General features: G+C 36.3%; 1 protein-coding gene across 2 annotated transcripts in view; it reads left to right on the forward strand.

Annotated features, from left to right (window-relative positions):
• The first annotated feature begins 900 nt into the window (after positions 1 to 900).
• Positions 901 to 18,790, forward strand: part of ERBIN (erbb2 interacting protein) — a 78,707-nt gene continuing 60,817 nt past the window's right edge. For both annotated transcript variants that reach the window (XM_049768748.1, XM_049768749.1), the window contains exons 1-6: positions 901 to 948; positions 6,234 to 6,431; positions 9,198 to 9,315; positions 12,924 to 13,002; positions 15,206 to 15,295; positions 16,740 to 16,796. In XM_049768748.1, the coding sequence (XP_049624705.1) occupies positions 6,243 to 6,431; positions 9,198 to 9,315; positions 12,924 to 13,002; positions 15,206 to 15,295; positions 16,740 to 16,796 (533 nt within the window). In that variant the 5' untranslated portion in view covers positions 901 to 948; positions 6,234 to 6,242. The remainder of the gene's footprint in view (positions 949 to 6,233; positions 6,432 to 9,197; positions 9,316 to 12,923; positions 13,003 to 15,205; positions 15,296 to 16,739; positions 16,797 to 18,790) is intronic.

Raw genomic sequence — 18,790 nt, forward strand, 5'->3', positions numbered from 1 at the left:
GCCGGGTTTGATCCTTGGCATCCCATGTGATCCTCCAAGCCTGCCAGGAGTGATTTTTGAATGCAGAGTCAGGTGTAACCCCTGAGCACCACTGGTGTGTGGCCCCAAAACCAAAAAAAAAAAATGGGTTTCTTCATCACCCTGAACTCTGGAAAGGAGGACTAGAATCTGATTAGCAATTAACTGCATTTGCTTCATAAATCAGAAAAACTATTAAATGTCTTGGGAGACTAGAACCTATTTATTTGAAAAGAACATTATTTCTTAGTAAGTTCAAATAAATGGGATTTTAATGGTAAGAGGTATAAATCAAGTCCTCGAGAAAAGTTTCCAGGAAACATTGATGAGAAAAAAGTATTCTGGCAGATGTTGAACAAAATGGTGCTATTAGCTTTGAAGTATGTTAGTTTCACTTACAACTGTTGCCCTTACCAAGAACCTACTGTTTGGTTTTTTTTTTTTTTTTATTTTTATCTTAGTCTCCATAGAGACTCAAAAATTGCCAGTGTTGATTATATTTCAGGTTGTCACACCAGATAATGGGAAAAGTTTTCAATTAGCAATAGTTGCACCTCCAATGCTACCACTGTGCAAAGCTGGTATACTTGTTATACCGGCTCCTGTATTTATTATTGATATGGATAGGTGCTCTTATGGTTTACAGCTATAATGAGTATGATCAACTTCTAAGGAGGTTTAGAAATTAGAAAATTTGTGTACATTTGTTTATACTGGTAAATTTGTGTGTAGTTTTTTTGAGATGTTCCTATACCAACTTAAAAGTTATCAAATTTGTGTTCATTTGTTAATACTGGTAATTTTGTGAGAATTTATGTTTTGATATAAACTATAAGAGATAACGGCATAAACATCTATTTCAAATTTTTTCTATATCCATAGAATGTTGGCTCAATTAAGAAACATCAGAGAGACAAATTCAACCTAGTGGTAAGTAATTCATTTATTTCATTGAAAGTGTTTGGCATATTGTTCTGTCTTTTCTTTTAGTTGGCTTCTCTTTCTCCATTTGATATCTTTTTGTTTACCATGTAGTCTGATTTATGAAGAGTCTGTTAATGTTCCCCTGACATTCTAATTAGTACTGCTTATATTATCACTTCATGTTCAGGGCATGTTAATAAGCTTTCTGTCTTTTATTTACTTTCTTGTAAATGATCTTTTTGAATATTGTTACTCTTTGATATGGTACTTCCTTTTTCTGTCTTTACTAATCAAGACCCCCCTCTTTTTAAATCAATTAATAGTTTTTAATTATTGTTTTTTGCTTGTTGGGGTCCACACCTAGGGAGTGTGGACTCTTTATTTTGTGTAGTACCCACTTGTGTTTATTGAGTATTTAAATTGTTTTGATATATCCAAGAAATTAGGTGTTTTTTTTAAGTTTAGTTTTATTTTCTTGAAACCATTGTGATATACAAATCTCTTCATAGTTGGGTTGAAGAGGCAATGAATTAGGGCCAGTCCTACCACGAGTCCTGACCTCCCTTCACAATGTTCCCAGAATGTATCTCAATAACTGCCATATTAGGCAGACAGATAAGAAATTCTCTTTGTTATTTTATTCCACAGTCATTATCAATTTGAATTTTTAACCTTTCCAATAAGAATTTTGTGTTCACTTTGAAATTCTATTTCTTTTCTTATAATGGTAACAAAGCTGCTTATAATTAGTACAATACATACACTTTCATAAAAAGCATCAGTAATTTTTAATGTATAAATAAGAGTTTTTATTAAAGCTTATGCCATTTATGCAACTATAATCTGAAAGATGAGTCACTTCTTTTACCTGCTTTATTGACTTATTATTTTACAATATTACAGAATTTCAGGGGGATGGTTAACAGCTCTAAATATGTATAGGATTCATCATCCTACCATTAAAATTATTCAGTAAAAATTTTAAGGTACTATATTTTTGACAAAGACTTTGATGGAAAGATTTGATATTTTACATATAGTGTAGGGAAGGGAAAAAATCTCCTCTAATCCCACTTAGAACCTGTCTAAATTTGAAATTATAAGAAAAATATATACATTTATTCACAGTAATTTTTCATTTAATATGGAATAGCCTTCATAAGGCAATGACTCAACTTCACATTTTTGTTAGATTTTGTTTTTGTTTTGGAGAGGAGGGTTTATAACCGGCAGTGCTCAGGGGTTACTTATGGATACACCATAATCAATCCTGGTGGTGCTTAGGGAATGTAGGAGTTTGAACTTAGGTTGATCACATACAAGGCAAGTGTTTTACGTGCTGTACTATCTCTCTGGCCCCAAAACCCTTGTATTTTTATGTTGATAAAGAGAGGACGTTGATCTAGAAAATAGGTCAAATAATAAATTTTGATAGTTTTGATATTGAAAGAGGTAAAAGAAATTGGAATTTTAGCAATGCCCATTCATTGGATTCTTTTCTTTTGACTTCAAAAACCTGTTTTCTCTAAGTATAGAGAAGGTGGGGACTTCTCAGTTGAGGGGTTTACAACTTGTCACAATTTTCAAACTTTTAGTTTAAAAATTATGATAGTTACCTTTATCTACAGGAAATATGCTCCTAGATGCCAATTATGTTTTGTTGAATTCAAATATATTCTGAAGACAATATATTATGGTGATTATAATACTCAGAATGGGTGATCAGGAAAACTGTAGAGACAGGAAGTAAAAGAAATGAATATCATGTATAACTTCTTAGTACTAGCCTAAAGTAGTTCCTGAACACCACCAGTTATGTCTCCAAAACCAAAACCTAAAAACCAAACACAAACATACATTCAGGGTAGAGGAGATTGTGTGGGGCAAAGGTACTTACATGACCCTAGTACTGGGTTTATTAATCCCTGATAACAATATGCTTCACCAGGGATAGCCCTGGAGACCCCAGAGCACCACTGTGGATATCCCTTGGGCCTTGAAACATCTGGCCTGGTTAGCTAAGTATTGCTTGAGAATGGCCTTTGGACCCCTGGGCATATCCCCCACCAAATGTGTGTGTGTGTGTATGTGTGTGTGTATGCATGCTTGAGAATGGCCCTTGGACCCCTGTGCATGTCCCCCAACAGGTGTGTGTATGTATGTGTGGTGCGTGCCTGTGTGCGTGCATGTGTGTGTGTGTGTGTGTGTGTGTGTGTGTGTGTGTGTGTGTGTGTGTGTGTGTGTGTGTAATAGAGGCCAGAGCAATAGTAGTGACCTTTATCTGCAGGGAATATGTATCAAGATGCCCTGTGGATGGCAGGGACTGAGGAAAGTGCTAAAATCTAAATACAGTGTGATTCTCCCCACAGTCACATACCTATGATCTCTATTTTATTTGGGTTTTTGTTTGTTTGTTTTGGGTCACAAACCAGCAGTGCTCAGGGTCACTCCTGGCTCTGCACTGAGGTATATTACTCCTGGCTGTGTTGGAGGGAATCACATGGGATACAGGGATTGAACCAAACACAGGCAAGACAATTGCCTTACCAAGTACTTTCTCTGTGATCCCTGATCATATCTTTTGGTTTTTTAGAGAGTGCTGTACCGAGCATTGGTGGAGGCAATGGCTGGGAGATTGCTCTCAGCATTAGCCAGGATCTGCTGCAATACAGCTCCAAACTTTAGTTTTTAAATTAGGTACAGATTACGCATTAGGAAGGTATTTTTTTTTTGTATGTGGGAGGTCTGAGTTGGATCATACACACACATATATACATACACATATAATGCAGTATACTATAATAGAAGTTAGATGTGTATTTTTTGTGTGTACAAAACATCTTACTGTAGTACATATTAATAGATCTTTGTAGATAAATGAATTTGTAGAAAGGGAAGTCACTGATCAAGGGGAATTTACTGTATTCTGTGTTCCTTCAGTGTTATAAATTGATGTAGTGTTTTCTGAATCCCACCAGTAATTTTTTTATAAATTATGAAAATGTAGTAAGGTCTTTTGATGTTTATATCATTATTTTGAGTAGTATATTGTATACAGTATGTTTCCTTGTAGGAAAACAAGGGTAATGGCACATTTTTAAGAGAGTTTCAGGATAGTCAGAACAATTGTATAATTTAACTCAATAATTTAGAGGTTAAGTATGGTAGAACTCATGCCTTCTACTTGTGAGTCCTATGTTAGATCCTAGTACTAAAATATTAAAAAAAAAAAGGTAGGTACATTGTGATCAAGTAATAATAGTAAGTTTTTATACAAAAGACTGTTGGAATAGGGAGATTGTGAAGGAGTTAAGACACTGTAACCCACTCCACCCCACTCCTTATCCCCACAAAATTGAAAGATAAATATCCTTTTGTTTTTGCTTTATGACTAGGTCTCATATAAATTTAGATAAGAATTTAGAGTTTAGAACAATAGTCCCTTTTAGAAGCACATTCGAGTCATATAAAAGAAAATAAGTATGAGAATTCTTATTTTAAGGTCATTTTGTTCATAAATAGATTATTATTGTTATTATTATTATTTGTTTTGTTTTGTTTTGGGGCCACACCTGGCAATTATCAAGAGTTACCCCTGACTCTGTGTTCAGGAATTACTTTTGGGTGGTGCTCAGGGCAACTTATGGAATGCTGGATCACGTGCAAGGCATAATATACAATTGCTCCATCCCCTAGATTTTTTCCTTAATATATTATTAATACAGCTTTGAAATTTAATTTTATTGCTGAGTTTTGTTTTATTTTTATTTAGTATCTTACATTTTGTACAGAGGCTTTGTTTGACTTATTTCAAGTTAATGTTGCTCCTGGTAAATAATTTTAACCTAGAATAACTTTGATTGGGGCCGGGCGGTGGCGCTAGAGGTAAGGTGCCTGCCTTGCCAGCGCTAGCCTTGGACGGACCGCGGTTCGATCCCCCGGTGTCCCATATGGTCCCCCAAGCCAGGAGCGACTTCTGAGCGCATAGCCAGGAGTAACCCCTGAGCATCACTGGGTGTGGCCCAAAAACCAAAAAAAAAAAAAAAAAAAAAGAATAACTTTGATTGATTTTATTCTTAAAATTTCTCAAGTCACTCAGAACATTCTGCTTTTGTGAATGTACACGTACTGCTTGCTCCTACAACTCCATAAATTATGGTTAGAATCAAAATGGACACTTTTTGCATGTTAAGTTAAAAAACAAAAATACCACAAACCTATATAATCTTAAAAAATTTTACCCTCGTAGTCACAAAATATTAGTAACATTATCATTCCTTTATTATTGAAGTAAGCTTTTATTTATTTTTTTTTGATGGAGGATTTTAGCCTATACCAAGTGGTGCTTCAGTTTCTATGCTGAGGGTTACTCCTAATGGTGTTGTGGGGACCATGGGTGGTATAAGGATCTTACCGTATGTAAAATGTTAAGTCCTGTACTGCCTCATTAGCCCTTGAAGTAATCTTAAAAAATCAGCAACTAAACATATTATAATGAGTTAAACCTCCTAAGTATCTATATAACTTTTTAAAAATAAAGTACTATTTTAGGGGCCAGAGCAATAGTAATATTTTAAAATTGGGGCATCATGATATATGTTATAAGCATAAATAGTAATGTCTTTAGTATGCAGTATACTGTGTCATACCCTCTCAGCAGCTCTCCGCTATTGCTAGCTATTTTTTGCCCATCCCATCCCCTTTATTCTCAGTAAAGACAGCCTAGTTCATTTACTTTGAATTAATGAAGTCTGTATTAAAACAAATTTATTCTTTATTTTATAATCTTAAATGTAAGACCAATAAAAATAGGTTTTTGTAAATACTAGTATTTTATTGAAACAAAACTAACAACAGAATTGGAATTTTGATGTTGAAGAGTCTTGGAAAGGTTAAAAGGTGATTAGTGATTAATTAGGAAGATAGGAAAATTATTTTATATTCCCATTTCTGACTCAAAACTGCATGCAGACAGCTTCTTAAATAAATTATGAGTCAGAAATTAAAGAATTATCTTTGTTTTTATAGAGCTTTTCTTACTGAGGAGAATCTCAAACAGCATAATTCTTGAAAAGATGTTCATAAAAATGGTTACCTAAAATGCAGAAGTGTTTGAAGTTAGTAGTTGGAAATTCAGAATATGTAAAATTTGCAAACAGCAATATCAAAATTTTTTTCTTTGTTTATGTGAAACATGAACCTGTTTGTAGTATATACACTGTGATAAGTTGCAATAATTTGTATTTTGCGATTGTGGCTGTTATAACTAAATTTATTTTTTTTATTATTAGCTTCTGAAGATGACTACAAAACGAAGTCTGTTTGTGCGGTTGGTGCCATGTCGCTGTCTACGAGGCGAAGAGGAGACTGTCACTACTCTTGATTATTCTCACTGCAGTTTGGAGCAGGTTCCCAAAGAGATTTTTACTTTTGAAAAAACATTGGAGGAGCTCTATTTAGACGCTAATCAGATTGAAGAACTTCCAAAGGTGTGTCTTTCCAGAGTTGCCTTTGATTTGTTATCAGAATGACTTATCTTCTCACTATGATTGTGAAAGCTACACCTGGGAGCCAAACCACATACCCCTAGTGGGTCTGTTAAATGTGGAAGTGGGGGTCTAGCTGCATCACTGAGGATAGGGTTCACCCTCCACTAAACTATCACTCTACATTTTCCTGACTGTTGTGCCTTTGACATAGAAATAATTATATTTTTAACGTTGTTATAATGATGCAGATATTTTAATTTTATCATAAGGTATGTGACACCAGCCAAACATGTTCTTTCGGCACTGCTTGAATTGAAGCTAAAGCCTTGAGCATACAAGGCATGCAGTCTATCTCTGAGACACACCCCTCTGGCCTCCAGTTTTTAATTTGCAATGTGTGTGTGTGAGGGGAGAGGATGTGCAAGGTGATACACACCTAACAGTGCTCAGGGGCTTTGAGGTCATAAAAGGGATTAGAGATACCATGTCAGAGAGAGAACCTTGGGGCTTCTATATGCCAAGCATGTGCTTAGTCTGTTAAACTATCTTTCTGGCCCCCCCCTCAAGCATATTTTAAAAAGTAATACATTAATTTATTGTTGAAAGGGTATTAAAAAATATAACAAGCTAAGAATGAACAGACTTTTTTGGGGGGAGGGGAGACACTCCTGTGGTGCTTAGGGGTTATTCCTGACTCAAAAATTAGTCCTGACAGGTTTAGGGGATCAAATGGGATACTGGAAATCAAAACCAGGTTGGCCGCCTTCAAGGCCCTACCCACTGTGCTATCACTCTAGCCCCAGAGGCAGATCTTTCTTATTCTTGGAGAGAGAAATCACCATGAGTGATTGCCATACTCAGTGGCAAAGTAGTGCTGAGTTTATTTTGTCTTTTAAAGAAACTCCTTGATGTCCTTGCTTTTAAAGCTAGTTTAAGGCTATGAATGAATTCCCTAAGTTGTTGCCTGTCTATGAGCTCTGTGTTGCTCCTTCAAATCCGACTCTTGCTGAATAGAGTAGTCCAGTGAAGTGTTCGTTTCATTGAGGGTTTTCTTGTGGGGAGGGGAGACTTATATCCACCACCCTTTAAAGGCAATTTTTTGGGGGGGCTTTTTGGGTCACACCTGGCCGTGCTCAGGGGTTACTACTGGCTCGTGCTCAGAAATCATTCCTGGCAGGCACAGGGGACCTTATGGGATGCTGGGATTCGAACCACTGTGCTATCTCTCCAGCCCCTAAAGACAATTTTTAAAATAGAATTTTAACCTATATTTCTTTTCTGGGGGGAGGGGCACACCCAGTGACGCTCAGGGGTTACTCCTGGCTATGCGCTCAGAAGTCGCTCCTGGCTTGGGGGACCATATGGGACGCTGGGGGATCAAACCGTGGTCCGTCCTAGGCTAGCGCTGGCAAGGCAGACACCTTACCTCTAGCGCCACCGCGCCGGCCCCTTAATCTTTATTTCTTCAAATTAATTGTTAGAATGTTTGTGCAGTGGACAGAGACATTGCTCTGATCTGAGCCTAGGTTTGTTCACCAGCATTTCATGTGTAGAAAGTGCAGCCTCCTGAGCACCAAGCTAGAAGTTATCTCTCCCACAAATTGGAAACTAAAATTTGGGGACTGGGGTGTCACATTCAATGAAACTCAGTACTTATTCCTGTTTCTGGACTCAGGGATCATGCCTAGGCTTAGGGAACTATATGAAATGCTAAAGGATTGAACTCTAGTTTGTCACTTTCAAGGCAAGCACCCTACCCATTCTACTATCATTCTGGCCTGCAAATTAAAATTACTGCTTCTATTTTTCTTTATCTACTTTTCATCACATGTTGATTTACATTGTAGTTGAGGATGATTTATCTTTTTAATTACCACATGTAATTTTGTTATTAGGTAGCTATCCGTTTGCCTTATTTCATTTGATGGAGAATGTTTTTTTATTATCTGAAGTAACTCACATCACTGGCTGCTTTGCTAAGATTTTCCATTAACTACTTTCCCCCCTTAAATCTCAGTTTTTACTTAATTTTATATGTGTTGTAGAAAATGTGCAATTGCTTTAATCCTTTGCTTTACCACCAAGCAACAGTTTCAAACTTTGGTGGCAGCTGTTTGGTACACAAAAAATTTTATTTGAAGCATGTGAAATATCTATGACATGAATTATAACATGGATCAGAAGATTTTAAATATAGGATGCCACTTAAATTATAAATTTCAAATATGGAGTTTTTATCCCTCACCCAGAACCCCAAACTTTGAGATTATGACAGTTACCATATTGTATATGGGAATTAAACACAGGATCTCACTTTTGTTCCAGATAATAGTAAACCACTGAAGCATAATCTGACCTGTCTTGTTTGGGATCTTTAGTATAAGAGCTGTTGGGATCACCCTTTGCTTTCAATCAACATTGGTATTTAAACTCACATTCCTACACTTGCTGGACAAGTACTTTTTTAGGAGGGAGGGGAGCATTGGTCCACAACTGTTTAGGATTTACTCCTGGCTCTGTTCTCTGATCACTCCTGGTGGACTTGGAGGACCATATTGGACTCTGGGGTGCTAGAGATCTGACAAGGGTTGGCTGCGAGCAAGGCAGGACCTGCTGTACTGTGGCTTAAGTATTGGTGGAAAAGTACTTTAAGCCACCTAGTATAGTATAACCGATTCAGTTTTAATAACACTAATATTAGAATAATAATAAAATTATTTAAGGAAACTTAATAAAAATCCTTTCCTGTTCTTCTTTCCCCAATAGCAACTTTTTAACTGTCAGTCTCTACACAAACTGAGTTTGGCAGATAATGATTTAACGACATTACCAGCATCTATTGCAAATCTCATTAATCTCAGGGAACTGGATGTCAGCAAGAATGGTAAGAATTATTTCCTTAACTTTTTTATCTTTTGTGTGTTGGGGATCAGACCTACGGACTCATTCAAATGTGAAATGTGTGCTCCGCTGCTGAACTGTAGTCCCTCTTCTCTCTGACTTTGTTAGGGAATTTGCTAATTGGAAACATGTTATTTTACTAAGATATTGTTGCTTTTTAATCATAAAAATATATGATTAAAAAGCCATGATCTAGAGAAATAGTACAGTGGACAAACTACTTGACTTGCATGCTGCTGATCCAGGTTTTATCCCAGCACCTGACTTGTCCTCCAAGCACCACCAGGATTGACCACTGAGCACTTCTGGATGTGGGCCCTGGGCCCCACAACAAACAAAAACGGCACAAAAAAGTCAAATGATAAAGTATTAGCATTCATATATATAAACTTCAATGAGTGAAAAAATAGTGAGGGCGGTTGGGCTACAACCAGGGTGCTCAGGAGTGATATGATGGTGCTTGGGGAAGGTCATGCATTGCCTGGTATTGAACTGGGTTAGCTGCATTGCAAAGCAAATGCTTTGCTTTGTTTTTAATTTTTTTTCTTTTTTCTTTTTTATTGTGACTGAAGTTCATTACACAAAATTATTTACAGTACATAGTGACAATGAATGAAGGGTGTTTTTAATTTTTTATTTGTTTTGGGCCATACCCAGTGATGCTCAGGGACTACTTCTGGTTCTGTACTCAAGAATTATTCCTAGTGGTACACAGGGGACAACATGAGATACCAGCAATTGAACTTAGGTGTGCTGCTTGCAAAGCAAGCGATTTACCCACTGTGCCATTGCATTGGCCCTGAATAATTATGATATATTAATATGCCAGATAAGGTACTTTTAAAATTTTAAAATATTTGTTGCTTGAGAGTAATCAGGACATATATGGCATACTTACTAGTATTTCAGCATGCTGTTGTTACTTAAAATTATTTCAGAATTTTGCTTTTAAGTTGTCTTGGCTTTTCTTTTTTAATTCAGTTCTTTGAGTTTGTTTTTACAATAGCCAGATTATATGGTTTAGTGATTAAAACAGTTACTTAATACTGAACTATAGAACAGTGGGTAGGGCATGTGCTTTGTAATTGACCCATCCAAACCCTAGCGTCCATTATGGTCCCCCTAGTACTGTCAGGAGTAATTCCTGAGTGTAGAGCCAGGAGTAGGCCCTGAACATTGGCTGTTGTGGACCCCAAACCAAAATACCTCTTCCTCCAAAAAACATTTATTTGGAAATAGAAACTCTACTTTGATGTTGCATCTGTGCTTATTGTTATAATGAAGAGTTAATTTAAATTTTAATGAGGCTCTATATAATATCAATATTACCTTTTCCCTACTTGCTTTATGGAACTGCTAATTACATTATGGTGCAGTTTTATATTAATTGAAGAGTTTTGTATATGTCTATTTAATAAGAAATCCATTTGAGCGCCTGCAGGGATAGTATAGCAGGGTAGAGTATTGCCTTTTAGGCAGCAGACCTGAGTTTTATCCCTGGCACTCCATATGGTTCTTGATACCACTATGAATGATCCATGAGCACAGAGCCAGGAGTATACCCTGAGCACCATTAGGTGTGGTCCACCATCACCCCCCAAAAATAAAGAAAAATTTATTTTGGGGAGTTTAAGTTACACCTGGAAGCTCTGGTGTGGGGTGGGAGGCATGCTGATACAGCATGCTTCACTGGGTGGGTCTGCTCTCAGCTCTGTATTTGGGATTGGTTCTCAGTAGGATTATGAGGTGACAGGGTGAGCTGCATATAAGGCAACTACCTTAATGCTTTACCTCTCTGGTTAAAAATTCTTTAAATTGGGTTGGAGTGATAGTACAGTGGATAGAATGTTTGCCTTGCACACGATCCATGTGAGTTTGATCCTCATTATTCCATATGGTCCCCTGAGCACCACAAGGAGTAATTTCTGAGTGCAGAGTCTGGAGTAACCTCTGAGTGCTTCCAGGGGTGGCCCAAAAACCAAAAGGAAATAAAAGAAGTGAAATGAAATTCTTTAAATCATTTACAGTAAATTAGTGTGTTCATCCAGGAATCTGAATAGGATATACTTTTTATGCCTAATCTAGGCCCTAGAGTGTAAGTTTATTTAAAAGAAATACAAAGTTCACCATACCACTAACCTAAACTAAGCTGTAAGTAGCAGCTGATGTCAGAGCAATTACGTGTTTTGTTGGATTAAAATGATCTGTCTTCATATGAAAACAATATAGTATGGTGATTGGGACACTCAGAATGGTGGATTGGGAAAATTGGTGGAGATGGAACGTAAGAGAAATTAATATCATGTACAGCCTCTTAGTACTGAGCGAATAGTAGTTCCTGACCATCAGTTTATGTCTCCAAAACCAAAAAACCAAACACACACTCAGGGCAAGGGATATAATGTGGGGCAAAGGTATTGCATGCTCCTAGTGCTAGTTAAAGTAATCCCTAGCACAGTATTCTTCACCAGGGATAGCCGTGGAAGCCCCTGAGCACCATTGGGGTTATCCCTTGGGTCCTAGCATTAAAACATATGGTCTGATTAACTGAGAATTGCTTGAAAATGGCAATTGGACCACTTGGACCCCTGTGCATGTATCCCACCAAACAAATAAATACCGTATTTTTTGTACCATAAGACAAGCTTCTCCCTCTGTCCCAAAGATGGGGGAAATGTCTGCATCTTATGGAACGAAAGCTGCCTGGAGCTGAAGCCTGAGTATTTAAAAAAAGTGGTTATTATTTTCTGATGTAAAAAAAAAGTTAGGTAAATGTGTTTAAACAGCTGTAGTTCAGCATATTATAAATATAATTCGGCCTCGAAGGCTGGTTGTTCTCAGCTGCCATCTCCTGACAGTGTCTTGCGTTGCACCATTTGCTTTAGAATATTTTTTTCTTTTTTTTTCCTCATCTACAAACTATGTACGTCTTATGGTCAGATGCGTCTCATAGAGAGAAATAAACAGTATATGAAAGTGAACAATGGGGCCAAAGCAATAATACAGTGGGTAGGGCACTTGCCTTGCACACAACTGATCCAGTTTCGATCCCCGGGTTTGATACCCAGCAGGGTGACCCGACCTTACAAGGAAGAATTCTTGAGTGCAGAGCCAGGAGTAAATCCTGAATATCACCAAGTATTGTCTAAAAATAAAACAAGCAAAATATAAATAAAAATAAGAACTGCCTAGGTGTGGGATATGACTCAGAGATAGCCCATTTGCCCTGATGGGCTCAATTCCCAGGATGTACAAGAAAGAGAGAGGGAGGGAGTGACAGAAGATGAAGAACAGAAAGAACCTGTATTCTTTAGTATATATTAAAACATGTGATAAGATAGACATATTTTAGTATGTTGAATATATGTGATAGTAAAATAAAACTAGTAAAGAGAATTGGTGGCTTAAAAAAGAGACAGTGAACAAAAGATGAAACAGAAAAGGGAGCAGAAATTCTGAAGTGATTGTGTTTGGTTATTACTGTGTCTATTTTCTGTTTAGATTGGTAAAATATGAAGATATACATTACCTATTATGGGTTTTTTTCTTAAATAGGGTCTTTTATTCATTATATATTTGTTTATATTTTAGGAATACAGGAGTTCCCGGAAAATATAAAAAATTGTAAAGTTTTGACAGTTGTGGAGGCCAGTGTAAACCCTATTGCTAAGTAAGTTCTAATTGTTTCTTATGTGAATATAATATCTAAAATATATTGACTTTTAATTTCTACATTTCAATAAATTAATTTTTTACAGATGTCAGATTTAGATTAAGAAGGAACCCTTTAAGTAATCTTTCCAGACCCAAATTATTACCTAGAAAAACTTGAAATCCAAATAGCTGATGCAAGTGTTTTTGTTTAGGTTTTATTATCTGATTTGGTGTTACCTGCACAATTTAATAATGTTTTTATGTACAAATTAAGATTGCAGCACCCTAAAACTTTTGAAAATAATAAGAACTGAAAGGATAGGAAAGTAAAAAATAATAGAAAAATGTGGTTTGGTTGTAGGATATGTCAGGTGTACAATTTTGAAAATATGGAATCATGAAGCAAGAGATGATTAGAGTGAAGCAGAGTTTGAAAGTTAAAACCAACTTTCCTGTATTATAATATTGTGTTTAATGAAATTTTCTAAATACAGTATTGCTTTCTTGCTATTACAGATAAGATAGGGAGAAAGTGAGTAAAAGACTGATGACTTACTGCAAGAAAATACTATACTTCTCAAATGATGTTTTATCTTCATCCTAAATCATTGGTACTAGAATTTATAACAGCAAGTTCTAGATTTATATTTATTTCTTTAGGGGAAAAGGAGACACACCCTTGATGCTCAGGAGCTTCTCCCAGTATGGTACTTTGGAGGCACCATATAATGTAGTATATAACACCTACGACTCTTAGATACAAAAGACCCATCTCTAGGTCTGAAATTTATTTTGTAAGTCGGAGGAAACAGTATATAAAATGAATGCGTGTAGGTTATTATATGACCATAATATGTTACATATTCTTTATAGACTTTAATCTTAATTATTTAGGAGCAAAATTTTGATATTGGAAATAATGCATACTGGGGCTGGAAAGCTTGTCTTATATGTGGCTGACACATGTTTGATCCCTGAAGCCCCAGGTAGTCCTCCAAACCCTGCCACAAGTGATTCCTAAATCCATAGCCAGGAGTAAAGTAATCCCTGAACCAAGGCTAAGTATGACCCAAAACCCAAAATTATTTGGTGTTGAAGTGGGTAGGGTGCTTACCTTGCATGTGGCCAGCCCAAGTTCTATCTTTGGCACCCTATATGATTCCCTGAGCCAGCCAGGAGTGAATCCTGAGTGCAGAAACAGGAATAACCCCTGAGCACCTCTGATTGTGGCCCAGAAACAATCCAAATTAATAATACGTGGGGTGATTTTTGCTCCCCCAGGGTCTTTTATTGGAAAATTGTGACAACTTGGTTTTTACAGCCTATGGTAGTAACATCTAGTGGATAAACAAGTTTGCTATTAAATATCATATATTGTACAAAAAGTGCTCACAACAAAGAATTATTGAGCTCTCAGAGTCAATCATGGATGAAACTGTAGAAATTTTCTTCTAGTTTTTTTTGTGTAGTTGTGTTGTTGAACTCAGCCTTACATATGCAAGATAAGCCAAGTCCTCTACCACTGAACTGCACCCCTTGCCCACCATGCTTCTATTTTTTTGTTATAGTTCTGGTGCTGAGAATCAAGCCCAGGGACTCATGTATGCAAAACAAGTGTTCTTCCACTGAACTATATCACTGGCCTTCATTTTGTCCTTTGGACTTAGTAAAGTGAAGTGTAAAGTTAAAGGAAAAGTATAGTATCTACTGATTGATTAGTTGTATCTTAAATAAATTTTTTGATTAAGGTTTATTCATAGTAGTATTTGTGCAGGTTTTTCTTTTATTGAGATAAATACTGCCTTATTTTCTTTTACAAACAGATGAAGATATAAATATTAAAATAGATGTTAGGAAAAATTATCTCAATTTTTGGGTATTTTTAAAAGTAAACTGGTTGTTATAAGAATGTGTTGGCAGAAGGCTCAACTAGCATGAACCACACAGTCAAGTAAATCCTTAGAAGCTGATTTTAATAATATCATGGAGAGATATAACAATTATTTCAAATTGACCATGGTTGAATTAAGTTTTGATAATTCCATTTGCCTTCGTGTTGTACCAAACAATATGAAGTAAATTAATTTGTGCCTGCAAGAAGGTAGGCTATGGTAGTGGTTGGGAAATTGAGAGACAAGAATATGTGTTGTTAACACTCAATTTTAGTAAGATGAATTCTGTATATGAATTAATTTAAATTCTTGTATGTTTTTATATAGGCTTCCTGATGGATTTTCTCAGCTTTTAAATCTAACCCAGTTGTATCTGAATGATGCTTTCCTTGAGTTCTTGCCAGCTAATTTTGGCAGGTAAATTATAGTTTATAGCTTTTCAAGTTTATAAAACTCTAGGTTGCTTTAGCAGTACTATTAATTACAGCTGCATGGCTCTTGTAATTATTTCTAAGCATTATAGTTTTATAGTATCTGAATTTTGTTATTTTGACTTTGATTTTGTTTTCCCAAATAAATATTATTGAAAATATAAGAGAAGTAATTAAATCTTGAATTGATTTTTAAGATATATTCAAATAGTTTAAGTGGTAATAATATCAAGATATTTTAGATATGGGATGCTTTGTTTTTAATACTTCTCTCATTTTAAACTATGGGTCTGTCTCTACTATAATTCATGAAGTCTTGAGAAAAGAGTTTGTTTCTCACTTATGTGCCACCTGTCCCTATGTCGAACACAGAGAAATCATTGTCATACTATATTCTTGGCTAATTATTTTTGCATTTTTGGGTCATACCTGGGCCATACTATTCTCAGCTCTGTGCTCAGAGTTACTCCTAGTAGTGCTTAGGGAACATGTTCTGGGATGGAATTTAATATGCAAAACAGATGCTTGATCCTTTGAGCTATCTCTCTAGCCCAGTCTTTGAATAATTTTTAATTGTAGAATGAATTTATGAACAGTAGGTACAAATCTATTATTGTCTTTAATTACTAGAGAAAGTACTAACTATATGTTATAGTTTAATTAGTACTTCTCAGATTTCTTTCTATATCTGGCATTTGTACCATTTTATTTTAACTGAAATTCATTGACACTTAACATTTAGGGTGTACAGCACCTTTTTTTTTGTTTGTTTTTTGTTTTGGGGTCACTCTCAGTGGCGCTCAGGGGTTACTCCTGCCTCTGCGCTCAGAAGTTGCCCCTGGCAGTCTCTGGGGACCATATAGGATGCCGGGAATCGAACCAGGGTCGGTTTCAGGTTGGCCACATTTGAGGCAAACACCCTACTGCTGTGCTATTGTTTCGGCCCCCACTTAACATTTAAGGTACACAGCACATTTATTAGCTACATGTTCGAATTTGATTTGCAGTTGTGGTGTTAAAATATTTGTGCACTACTTCTTTTTTTCAATTTCCCCAATTTTATTTCTTTAAGTGCCAGAGAGGATTTCTTTATTTTCATACCCGCATATTTCCTTATTTTTTTCTTCCTCTCAGAGATGAACTGAGAATTGAATTATTCTTTCATGTACTAATGACCTAATTTTGAGAGATATATTTAGAAGTTTATAGGAAATGTTCTGGAATTGATATTTAGATGTCAATCATTTGCATCTTATATCTACAAGTGTTTATCTCTTTAATTTTGAAGAACGCATTGTTTTTCTCCTTTTTTGTGTGTGTAATTTTTAATGTAATCTACTTTCACAATTGTATGTTAGTTGCTTTGAAACTTGAATATTGAATTTTATAAAGTATTTATCATATCACTTGATTTATTTTCTTGTTTCTAGGTTAACTAAACTCCAGATATTAGAACTTAGAGAAAACCAGTTAAAAATGTTGCCAAAGTAAGTTCTAAATTTAACTTTAGTTTAATTTTTTTTAGTTCTGGGCCAGACTGATAATGCCAAATGGAAATTATTTTAAAAGACACCTATTTTTGAGCTGGAGAGATAGCATGGAGGTAGGGTGTTTGTCTTGCATGCAGAAGGACAGTGGTTCGAATCCTGGCATCCCATATGGTCCCCCAAGCCTGCAGGAGCGATTTCTGAGCTTAGAGTCAGGAGTAACCCCTGAGTGCTGCCAGGTGTGACCCAAAAACAAACAAAAGACACCTATTTTTAGTCATCATATTTGAGTTTTTTTCAGTATAAAAATCTACACTTGGAACCAGAGCAAAATAGCACAGCAGTAAGGCGTTTGTCTTGCATGCAGCCAACACAGGATAGACCCCGATTCTAATCCCAGCATTCCATATAGTCCCCTGAGCCTGCCAGGAGCGACTTCTGAGCCCAAAGCCAGGAGTAACTCCTGAGCACTGCCAGGTGTGACCCAAAAACAAAAACAAAAAAGTCTACATCTGTTGTTTGTGTTTAATGTGAATTTATAATATCTGGAACTCAGAACTGTCTTACCTGCAAACTGTCAAAATAAGGGCTGGCTAGAGGTTAAGGCATTAATGTTTGTCCATAAGATGTCAGGTGTTAAGGCATTTTGAATCCCACCAACCCCAACACCTCCAGAGATTGCTTATTAATTAGTGCAAAGCCAGGAATAATCCCTGATGACCTCCATGTGTGGCCCATATACCCCAAAACAAATAAAGATGAGATAACTAATATGTAATTTTCTACCAGGGTCCCGATAAATACCAGTGGGGCTTGTGACTGTAATTAGTAAAGAGATTCTTAGGGATTAGGAAGGCTAGACAGTGGGGGTGTAGATCACACCCAGAGGTGTTCAGAACTCAGTCTTGACTCTTCTCTGGGATCACTGCTGATGATGTTTGGGGTCTATATGCAGTCCCAGGGATAGAACTGGGGCCAGCTAGTTCAATATCTATAGGGACTTAACTTGAAATCTCATTAACAATTGAAAGAAATGTTCTTTTTTGACTTAGAATTGGAGTAGAAGGCCCTCTAGTGGTAAATAGATATCAAACAAGGATAGTCTCCTAAGAGATCAAATAAGATAAAGCTCTGCCATGCTTTTTATCTCAAGACCATGGCTTTCATGCGGTGCTTATCTTTATTGTTGGAGTGCTCACGGGATATTTTGACACTTCTTTGTGTACTGTTGCTTATCTTTATTGTTGGAGTGCTCACGGGATATTTTGACACTTCTTTGTGTACTGTTGGGGTGTTTCACCTTCTTTCTCCCCTTCATCTCTCAAACAGATGATGAGAGCCTCTAGGACTCCGCCCATTTTTGGCATATTTGATTTTTATCCCAGTTTATCATTTTTCTCTTCTTCAAACAAAACCACATAACTTGAACTATCTAGTCCTGCCTCCCAATTAGAGGAGAAAACAAGGGAGGTACCAAGACCAAAACAGGTATAGGACCACTAAATAGTAAGCTAGGCTCAGAGGGGAGCACGTATTCTAGCAGCCCTGAGGGTGAGGGAGGAGGATATGGGAGGTAGGATGGTAACGGAGGTGTAGGGAGGATAATTCGGTGATGGGAATCCCCCTGATATTATGTTAATATGTACCTAAAATATTATTGTCAACAATATGTAAACCACTATGATCAAAATAAAAATTATAAAATAAAAAAATAAGATAAAGCTAAAAGAAACAGGTTTACAAACTCAGTGAGTTTATCTGTTCATTGCTTTGTTTGTTTTTATTTTTCTTGTTGTTTTGGGGTCACATCTGGCTGTGCCCAGAGTTTCCCCCTGTATTCAGGGGACCTTATTAAGTGCCAAATACTGAATGTGGATCAGTCATGTGCAAGACAAGCACCCTACCTGCTATAAAGTCTTTTCAGCCACTGTCCATTTATTGAATAAATTTCTTAAGAAGCTAGAGAGATAAATACATTTTTTTATTTTTGGTTT

Source organism: Suncus etruscus, chromosome 2 (assembly GCF_024139225.1).
Source record: "Suncus etruscus isolate mSunEtr1 chromosome 2, mSunEtr1.pri.cur, whole genome shotgun sequence".
NCBI lineage: Eukaryota > Metazoa > Chordata > Mammalia > Eulipotyphla > Soricidae > Suncus > Suncus etruscus.